Source organism: Geospiza fortis, unplaced genomic scaffold, assembly GCF_000277835.1.
Source record: "Geospiza fortis unplaced genomic scaffold, GeoFor_1.0 scaffold183, whole genome shotgun sequence".
In the NCBI taxonomy this organism is placed as follows: Eukaryota; Metazoa; Chordata; class Aves; order Passeriformes; family Thraupidae; genus Geospiza; species Geospiza fortis.
Window position 1 is genome coordinate 769,903 of NW_005054447.1, and position 9,195 is coordinate 779,097.

Genomic DNA, 9,195 nt, shown 5'->3' on the forward strand with positions numbered 1-9,195 from the left:
GGAAGGCAGCCGGATCGCAGAGAGATCGTCCATCAGAGCCCGAATTCTGGCAGGGATCCTGCCCTGGAGCGTGGGCACGGGCGGGCAGCGCGGCTCTGGCAGCCCAGGCAGCGTGTGACACAGCCCCAGCCCTGCTGCTGCAGCTCTCCTCACACACTGCGAGGGCTGGGAGGGTCTGTGCTCCCAGAATCTGTGCTCCCAGCTCCAGAACCAGCTCCAGAACCAGCCCTGGGCTCTGCCCCACTCCCAGCTCTCACCTCGCGCGGAGCCGCGAGCGCAGCTCGGAGCAAGCTGGGAGAAACACAGCAGGAGAGAAACAAAGCAGCACGGGCAGCTGGGCTCCGTGTGAGCTTCATTATCAGCCCTGCTGGCCCAGCACAGGCGCTGGAGGCCGGGGCTGCTCCTCCTCCAGACTCAGAACACACCCTGGGCTCTGCCTGCGGCTGCCTGTGGTGTGTGCACGAGGGAAGGATTGCCCAGCTCAGCCCTGAAGGTGCCCAGCTGGGGATTCAGAGCACTCGTGCCCCGCCAGGAATGACTGCCCTGCCGACCAGGAAAGGTTTGGGCTGGCTGCACAGGAAAGCAGACAGTGCTCCAAGAGCTGTCCTGAGTCAGGGCCTGACGAGGCGATGGGAACAGCCAACACCAAAAGCACACAGGCAGGACTCTTACTTTGCCATCATCCAGCCTGTCCTCTGATACTGAATCAGCTGCTGCTTCTTCCCTCTCTTCCTGCAGCGCCTTCTCTGCACAGGACAGGGTGTCCGCAGTGGCAGCCAGGCTGGCTGGCTGATCTGTCCCCTCCACAGCCAGAGGGGCAGCTCGGGGCTGCCCGGCACAGCTGGGCACCTCCAGCCCTGCTCTGCTCCTCTCCCCCTCAGACAGAGGCAGCTCCTCAGCTGCAGAGGCGTCTCCTTCCACCTCAGCATCTTCTCCGTGCACTGCCAGGTCCCCAGCAGGCTCCTGCAGCTGTGCCTGGGCACACAGGCTGCTGCCAGCCTCCCCAGAGAGGAGCTGAGCTGCAGACGGGGGGCACGCAGCTCCAGAATCCAGGGAAGACTCTGCCACTTCTTCAGGGTGCCTCGATTTTAAGGATTCCTTCTAGGTAGCAAGTCAAACACAATTATAGACCCAATATTCTCCCTGGGGGATGCAGGAGTCGGGAACAGCGCAGGCTCTCCTACAGCAAGCAGCACAATCACAAATCTTTGGGTGACTTCAAGACCTGTTGGATTTCTTTCCACACAGTCCCGTTCCAAGGCAAGGGACTCCACTGACATAACCTCACTCATTTCTTGGGCTCTGACTTTTTGTGATCTGTTGTTTTTTATTCACAGTGGATAAGAGGGGCTGTGCAAGGCCACCAGCCCCTGTGAGCCCCCACGTGCCCCACTGCAGGCCCATTTATGCTCCCACATCGGATCTGTCTGGTGAGAGGTGGAAATTTGAAAGAGAGCACGACAGGACATTTCACTTCTGCCTGACATTTCAAGCAGAGGAGAGCAGCAGGATCTCCATCCCACCCTCCAGAGGGACAGACTGGAGGGTGGGCACGGACTGAAGGCAGCACTCAGAGCTCAGAAAGAGCCCGTGACTAATACAGGAGGCTGAGAGATGGGGGAAAAACAGCCCCAAATCAAAGCTTAGTCACCCAAAGGTTCCACTGCCTCTCCCAGCACAGGGGAGGCCACAGCACTGCCCAGGGAGAGGGGAACAGCCAGGGGAAGGCTCCCTCATCAGCATCAGCATGCACACAGAGCTGCTGGCACGTCCCACTTCCTCACTGTTTTATTAATGCCACGGTGCCTCGTCAAACAGGGCCTGCCTCCTGTGCACGCCGTGTTCTGTACACTGAGCGCATATTTTAGCTGTGTATTTTTATCAGAGTGCCTCTGGAACGCTCCCAGCTCCCAGGCCAGGGCTGCTGCGCTCCTGGAGCTCGTCCTGAGTGTGTCACTGCTCTGCCACACCTCCCCGGGGCTGGCAGAGCATCCAGCAGCATGGGGAGGGCAGAGGGGCCCAACCCCAGGCACTTCCCAAAATCCCTGCAGCTCTGGGGCTCAGCTGCAATCCCCTGGCACTGACAGCTCCCAGCCCTGGCAGCAGAGTCCCAGGGTCACCAACCACCACACCAGGCTCCTGGGCACAGCAGGAGCCAGAGGAAGGTGGGCACAGGGAAGTTCTTCAGCCACCCTCCTTTAGTGCTTCCCCTTTTATGGGGATTGGGGTGGCTGGAAAGTTTTGCTCCTTTTGCACAACTTGCTCCAGAGTTCTCCTGAGGACATCCCAGCAGGGCACCTGGCAGCGTCCAGGATATCCCAAACGGGGCCAAGCAGGGCTCTGATGCCTGAACACAGGATCACACACAGCCCAGAATGTGCCAGCAATGGTGTGCACACAAAAGGACTTCTCCCCAGGCAGGTTCACCTGAGCTACTGAGATATCCCAGAATAATCTCTCTGGCTGGCAGAATCCTGTTTCAATGGCAATAACAGGCAATCCTTTTGTTAGCCTCACACCTTGATGATCACAAATGCAACTCTGCAGAGGAGAGACCTGTGCTAGTCAGACCCACAGGAGCAGGAGGGAGGTTTTTTCTCCTGCAGCAAGACTTTCCATGGGATTTTCTAGAGACTTTCCAGATTTTCTCTGGATTTCAGAGCTGGACAAGTCAGCTGGGTTATCACTGGCTTTGGGTGATCTTTTCACAAGCTGTAACATTCCACCCACCCTGAGTAGCACTAAGTGATGGGAAATCCTATCAAATCACTGCTCCCAGTGAGCAGCATTAAACTTTAACCAGCACCAGAAACAAGCCAAGCAGCTGCAGACACACACCACAACACCAGCAGCTGCCTACTGCATGCAAAGCCTGGGTGGCACCGTGCAAGCAGGGCAGGGATGCCAGGGAGCCACTGTCACCTCTCCCAGGCTGGCAGCCTCCTCCTCAGGGCTCCCGTGGGGCTGGGGAGCAGCACCAGCAGCACCAGCAGCACCAGCTGACGAAGGGCTGCCACGCTCCTCCTGCTCCTCCTTGCTGTTCTCCTAGTGGGGGGACACAGCCGCTTGCAGGATTCCCCACAGCACCTTCCCAGGCTGGAGGGTTTGCCCACCCAGGACAGGTCAGCACCCACCACCCGCAGCCCTAGAGCAGAAAGGGACTCACAGGCCCAGATTCCCAAACATCAAGCTGTGGGATGCTTCAGTGCTGCTTTTCCTGCTGGCCAGCTCCATGAACTGCTCCTGCAGACTCTTCCCAGCTCTGAGCTCCCTGTGAGCTGTGTCTGATGCTGCCTCTGCTCCACCCAACATCCTGGCTCAGCAAGTCACTAAAACCTCCTATGTCCTTCAAATACAGGCATCCAACCCTGACCACGGGCTACACGAAGCAGTTTTTTCATTATTTCACCCATTACTGCTTAGGACTTGCTACACAAACCCTCGTCTGCTGCTTTGCTGCTTTGGAGAGAGGCTGCTCCTAGGGATGCTTTTCTACTGCCATCTCATGGAGCTACAGGGGAATTCTGTTTTCCAGTCGGGCACTGCTGCCTTATCAGGACTCGGCTATCACCCATGTGGGTGAACAGCCTGGCTGCTGGGCAGCAATTGCCATTCCATAATGGATTCCCAGAGCCCCATCCCCACGGCACTGAAATGCCAAGGCAGATCTTTGTTCCTGCAGACATTAACATTTCAGTGAGGAACTGGGCCCCCACGGGCTGCTGTTGTCTGGAGATGAGAGACTCAGGGCTCTCTTTGTCACATCCACTTCAGCATAAGCCTTTGCAGATCCTGCCCAGCACCCTGAATAGGTTCTCCAGCAAAGTACTTTACAGCTTAATTTTCCTGCGCCGTGAAAAGGATAAGGAAAATACTCTAAAACACTTTAAAAGAAATTAATTTGCCTTTCAGATACTGGAACAGGATTTTCAAAGCGGTGAGAAAGGATTAATGTCAGCACAAACAGTCGGGCCAAATCACCAGAGCTGCTTACAACGCACTTCCCATTGTGCCCTTGTCATGCTAAGCCTGATCCCAGCTAAGGAAGCGCAGGGAAAGCACAGCCCCTGCTCAGGGCCTTGGCTGCACTGCATGCTCTGAGCCTCAGCCACGGGGTTTAGCAGTAGAGAGAAAAGAAAGAAGAACAGGTTTTGTGTTGGCACAGAGAAGGGGCCACGTGCAGCCCCCGTGAGGGTTCCTGTGGGGACAGCAGCAGAGCATTCCCACAGGGAATGTTCCCCTCTCCCCTCCCCAGGGCCAGCCCTGCAGCTTCAGCTGCCAAGGAGCCTTCCTCCATAGCCCTGACAAACAGAATGGAGGTGCCTCTTCCTCACTGAGCCTTCCTCCACAGCCCTGACAGCAGAATGGAGGTGCCTCTTCCTCACTGAGCCTTCCTCCACACCCCTGATGAACAGAGAGCAGAATGGAGGTGCCTCTTCCTCACTGAGCCTTCCTCCATAGCCCTGACAAACAGAGAGCAGAATGGAGGTGCCTCTTCCTCACTGAGCCTTCCTCCACACCAAGTGCAGCAGCCCCTCTGCCCCCAGAGCCTTTTCCTGCTGTTCCCTAGAAAAGCAGATTTCCCCCTGCCACCTCCACCCACCTGCCTTTATTTTCCCTGTCTGAGGATGAAGCAGAGCTCCAGCCTGGGCAAAGATGTATCCTCAATCCCAGGTACCAAAGCACAACCACCCCAGGCACAAATGTCCCTTCAATGCCCACCCCACTGTCCCCTGTGGGCCACACCTGGCTTCCCCCAGCCCTGCTGCTGAGCCTTCCTCTCTTTTTCTCTGCTCCAGGTCGTTCCTCTCACAGGAAACTCGTCCCTCTGGCACTGTTCCTGCAGTCCCATCCCCTGGCAGTGCCTCTGTCCCCTGGGCAGCCTCCCCTGCCCATCCCAGCACCCTGGTCTTACCTCAAAGTCAAAGCTGCCTGCCAGGGCTTCAACATCCAGGTACACGTTTTTTAACAGCCTGGAGGTCCCAGGGAAACTCTAAAAAAAAAAAAATGGCCAAAATTGAGTTCTGACCTGTGCAATGCCACAGGAGGGTTCCCCAGCAGTGAAATTGGGCAGCAGAGCCATGGCAATGCACCTACAGCCAATTCACCTTGCAACGACCCCATGGCAGATGCTCACTCATAGGGATTCCATGTGAAAATAGGATCAGATGATTTTGGGGACCAAGCAGCACAAATGAGGAAAAGAGAGCACAAATGAGAGCCCAGGGGCAAATGGAACAGCCACTCCCAGAGGAGCACCAGGAGGCTCCAGCACTCTGCCTACAGCCAGGGCACACAAATACCTCATTTTCACTGTCTTCCTCTTCATTTCTCCATTTCTCTGGCACGGCCACGTTCAAGGAACTTTTCTCTTCACAGATCAAATCCAGCAGGTTCTTGGTGTGGCTGGTGGGCTTTGGGACCTCTGCAGGCTGTGAAGGCCAGGAGCCAGGGAAGGGAGGGGTCAGACAACAGGAAAGGGGAGGTACAGACCACTGAGACACTGAGCTGCTGGGTTCTGGCAGGGAGGTCAGTTTCCTACCGCTAAACATCTTTGTTTACTTTTCAAGATGTTTATATCTATGTTTTGCACATATTTTGCTTTGGCTTCCTTTAAAGGGTCAATTTCTTCCCATTTAACATTGGCTTCCTTTAAAGGGTCCATTTCTTCCCATTTAACAAGTTTTATTGACCCTCAGGTCACTTTCTAGTAATAAATAAACAAAGCATTCTACATGGTTGTAAACCTTACACTCAGCAGGACAATAGTTCTTTAAATTTTATTCTCAAATAGAAGAGTGAAAATAGTTTATCAAATTGCATTATCTGCACTGTTTGTCATACTTCATTAGGGCGCCAAATCCTACTAAAACTCAACACACTTTTTTTCCTCTTCAATAGTTATTGAAACAATTCTTTCAATTCTGCCAAAGACAGCAGAAGAAAGCTCACCACTAATTTAGCACTAGAAGAAGAAAAGAAATAGAGTTTTTTAACATACAACAGCATTTCCAAACTGACAGAAGATCACAAATCCTGTCATTTAAGTGTCCCCACGCCAGTGACCCTTTGCAGTGTGCTTCCAGGGCACATTCCCAGGGGAGAGGGAGCCTCACCAGCGTTCCTTCCTTGGGGGCGAGGCTGGAGTCCACCACGTTCCCCAGGTCCAGGCTCAGGGCCCCACGAAGGGCGACGGATGGGTGTGGGGTGAGGCCACGGAGAGGAGAGAGGCTGCCCAGGGGGGGCTGGATGGGGGCCAGCTGCGAGCCTGGGGGCTGCAGGAGCACAGGGAGGTCACTGCCAGGACAGCACAGCTCACACTCCTGCCCCTGGAGCGGGACAAGGAGCTCCCCTGGGCAAACAGGGGCTGTGGGACCAGCCCTGCTCAGAGACCCCACACTCACACATGGGACAGGTGGGGAAACAGGGTCTGAGTCACTCACACGCTCTGCTTTCCAAATGCCTGACCCATCTGAGTGGGTCCTGAATACTGCCCTCCCTCCCAGACACACCAGGAGTGGGTGTTTACCACAGAGTGTCTCACAGCCAAACTCAAAGGTGATTCTGTCCCCAGTGCTCCCACCCAGCTGATTCACTGCCCATCACCCGGGCTGGGGTCACAAAGCACTTTGTGTCCTTGTCATCCCTGCCCAGCCCTCCCCAGAGCACTGCAGGCAGATCCCACTCACAGGGAGTTGCTTCAGGAGCTGCTTCTCCTTCTTGTCCTTCTTCTTCTCTTTCTTGTCCTTCTTGCCCTTCTTCTCTTTTTTCTCCTTCTTTTCCTTCTTCAGGCTGCCCCGTGCCAGCAGCTTCTCCCTCTCCCTGATGACCAGCTGCTTGTAGTGCTCATCACAGGGGTGCTCCCACGTGGAGAGGCCACTCTCAAAGTTGAAGAAATAGATGTCACCCCCTGCAATATCCTGGCTGCAGGGCAAAAACAGCAGGGAAAGGTGAAAGAGCACAAATTAAAAATACAGCTGCACAGGCCAGAACACCTCTGCTGATGGTGGGAGCACCTGAAGCCCAGGGAAGAGGAGTGTGATGTGTCCAGGAGGCCACAAATGTACCAGTGAGGGAAGCAGCTCTCCCAGGATGTCATACCCAGCTTCCCAAACAGTTCTTCCCTTTCTTCTGCCACCCTGAGCTCCTGATACCCCACCAACCCCAATCCTCCGCCAGCTGGAGCCGTTCCCCTTGTCCTGGCACTGGGAATGCCCAGCACAGCAGCTGCCAGAGCTCTCACCAGGCCTTCCACTCGGGGGGCATTGGGGTCACCAGGCACTCCCTGGCCAGCCACAGCAGCTCCGACTCCTTGTCGGGGTCAATCCCGATTGTTGGCGCAAAATCCCGGATTTCTGCGGAAACAGAGAGCAGTCTGTGAGCTTGGTCCACCCAGCAGAGCCACCCTCCTCAGCCAAAGCTGTGGGCACACTGGGAAATCCCGAGGCAAGGCCAGCAGCAGAGCCCTGTGTGCCTGCGGAGCCAGGCTGGGGACAGGGGCAGTGACACCATGAAGTGACATTCAGCTCTGCTAAAATCCCCTGGGTTCTGAACACCCCTGGAAGTGACCTGTGTGCCCGTATCCCCCCTCCCAGCCCCGGGGAAGGTGGGCTCACTCACCCTGCTCCTTGGGAACGTAGGATTCATTGTAGTCCTCTTCCAGAATGAGCTGGTCCCCAATGCGCACGGCTCCTGCCATGGGCGCCACACCTGGCACGGGGAGGAACCACTCAGAGTCACACCTGCCCTCAGGAAAGGCAATTCCTCACTCCCAGCACATGGCAGAGCCCTTCTGCTGCAGCACACCCAGCAAAACTGAACCAGAGAGCCTCCACACGCACTGCCACGGGCTGTGGAAACGGAGAGCAGAGCTGAACTGGACACAGTTACAATCACATCCCCCGGGCCTCACAGGTCCTACAGGAAAGATGCTTCAGGCACTTTCTAACCAGGTAAAAAATAAGCTGAAATGAGACAGGGAAGGAAGAGAAAGCAAGCACCCCTCCCAAAGCATTGCTTTGTGATTGAACTCCCAGAGCTCACCACGGCTGGGCCCTTCCAGCCCATCCAGCACGGTTCACAGCTGGAATTCACCAGCTCACCCCAAACACCCTCACCAGGGGCTCTGTGTGGCCACATTGGGACCACAGCTGCTGCTCAAACACACAACTGAACACCAAGGTCAAGCATTCCAGCCTAAACCCCCCCAATTCTCAGCGCAAAAAGCATTCCTCTGCTTTCCTTGTGAGACTCAGGGGGTTGTGGTGCCCGCCAGGTACCCGCAGTGACAGCACCAGAGCAGGATCAGCACCTGTGACACGGCCAGCACTGCCCTCTCCACCTCCCCGTGCCCTCAGCCCGCTCTGTATTTATAACTCTTACATAAAGTCTCAGAAGCAGCAACTAATCCCGGCACTTCCAGGTGAAGATATCCTCAGGAGATCCAAACCACACCAGCACCACGGAGCTCGCACCTCTCCCCCTCCCAAACGTCCCCAGTCAGAGCTTTTGGGTGTGGGCACCTCACTCAGGGCCTCCTGTTCTTATTTTCCTCTCCCAAAACTATCTCAGCCCCGTCTCCCATCCCTGGCGTTGGCACTGGGGGATGAATGATGGGCTCACTCCTCTCCTGGAGAATCTGCCTCGCCACGAATGGGGGGACCTCAGAGCGACCTTTCAGTGCTTGAGGGGCAGCTACAATAGATGGGGACAAGGGGGAACGGCTTTAAACTAAAAGAGGACGATTTAGGTGAGATCTGGGGAGGGAATTCTTTCCGGTGAGGGTGGGGAGACCCAGGCACAGGGTGCCCAGAGAAGTTGTGGCTGCCCCATGCCTGGAAGTGTTCAAAGCCAGGTTGGATGGGGGGCGTGGAGAGAGCTAGGATAGTGGAAGGCCGATGCCCACGCCATGGAGGTGGAAGTGGATGATTTTCAGGTCCGTTCCAACCCAAAAAACCGTTCTATAGCTCCGCGCAAACAGAACCGAAGCCTCAGTGCAGCCACCGCCGCGCCAGCCTGAAGTCACGGAAAAAGCGCGGCGAGCAAGGAGAACAAACAGCTTTGGTTGATAGGGTAGTTGAAAAAGTAGGAAAAAAAGCCATTCTCGCCCGTATCACGACAGCACCCACGCGACACTCGCACAGCCCGCAGCCCGCGTGCGGCGAGGCCGGAACCGCGCGGCGCGGGGCCGCTCCC

General features: G+C 55.9%; 2 protein-coding genes across 2 annotated transcripts in view; one reads left to right on the forward strand and one right to left on the reverse strand.

The window, feature by feature from the left end:
* The window catches only part of CEP164 (centrosomal protein 164), a 28,337-nt gene extending 20,623 nt beyond the window's left edge, over positions 1 to 7,714 (reverse strand). Inside the window, exons 1-6 of the mRNA XM_031062406.1 lie at positions 7,621 to 7,714; positions 7,244 to 7,355; positions 6,690 to 6,924; positions 6,117 to 6,275; positions 5,304 to 5,432; positions 4,916 to 4,993 (exon numbers count right to left, since the gene is read on the reverse strand). Of these exons, the coding sequence (XP_030918266.1) occupies positions 4,916 to 4,993; positions 5,304 to 5,432; positions 6,117 to 6,275; positions 6,690 to 6,924; positions 7,244 to 7,355; positions 7,621 to 7,699 (792 nt within the window). The 5' untranslated portion in view covers positions 7,700 to 7,714. The remainder of the gene's footprint in view (positions 1 to 4,915; positions 4,994 to 5,303; positions 5,433 to 6,116; positions 6,276 to 6,689; positions 6,925 to 7,243; positions 7,356 to 7,620) is intronic.
* A 1,194-nt stretch (positions 7,715 to 8,908) lies between these two features.
* BACE1 (beta-secretase 1) overlaps positions 8,909 to 9,195 on the forward strand; it is an 11,009-nt gene continuing 10,722 nt past the window's right edge. The window contains exon 1 of the mRNA XM_031062392.1: positions 8,909 to 8,935. Within this exon, the coding sequence (XP_030918252.1) occupies positions 8,909 to 8,935 (27 nt within the window). The remainder of the gene's footprint in view (positions 8,936 to 9,195) is intronic.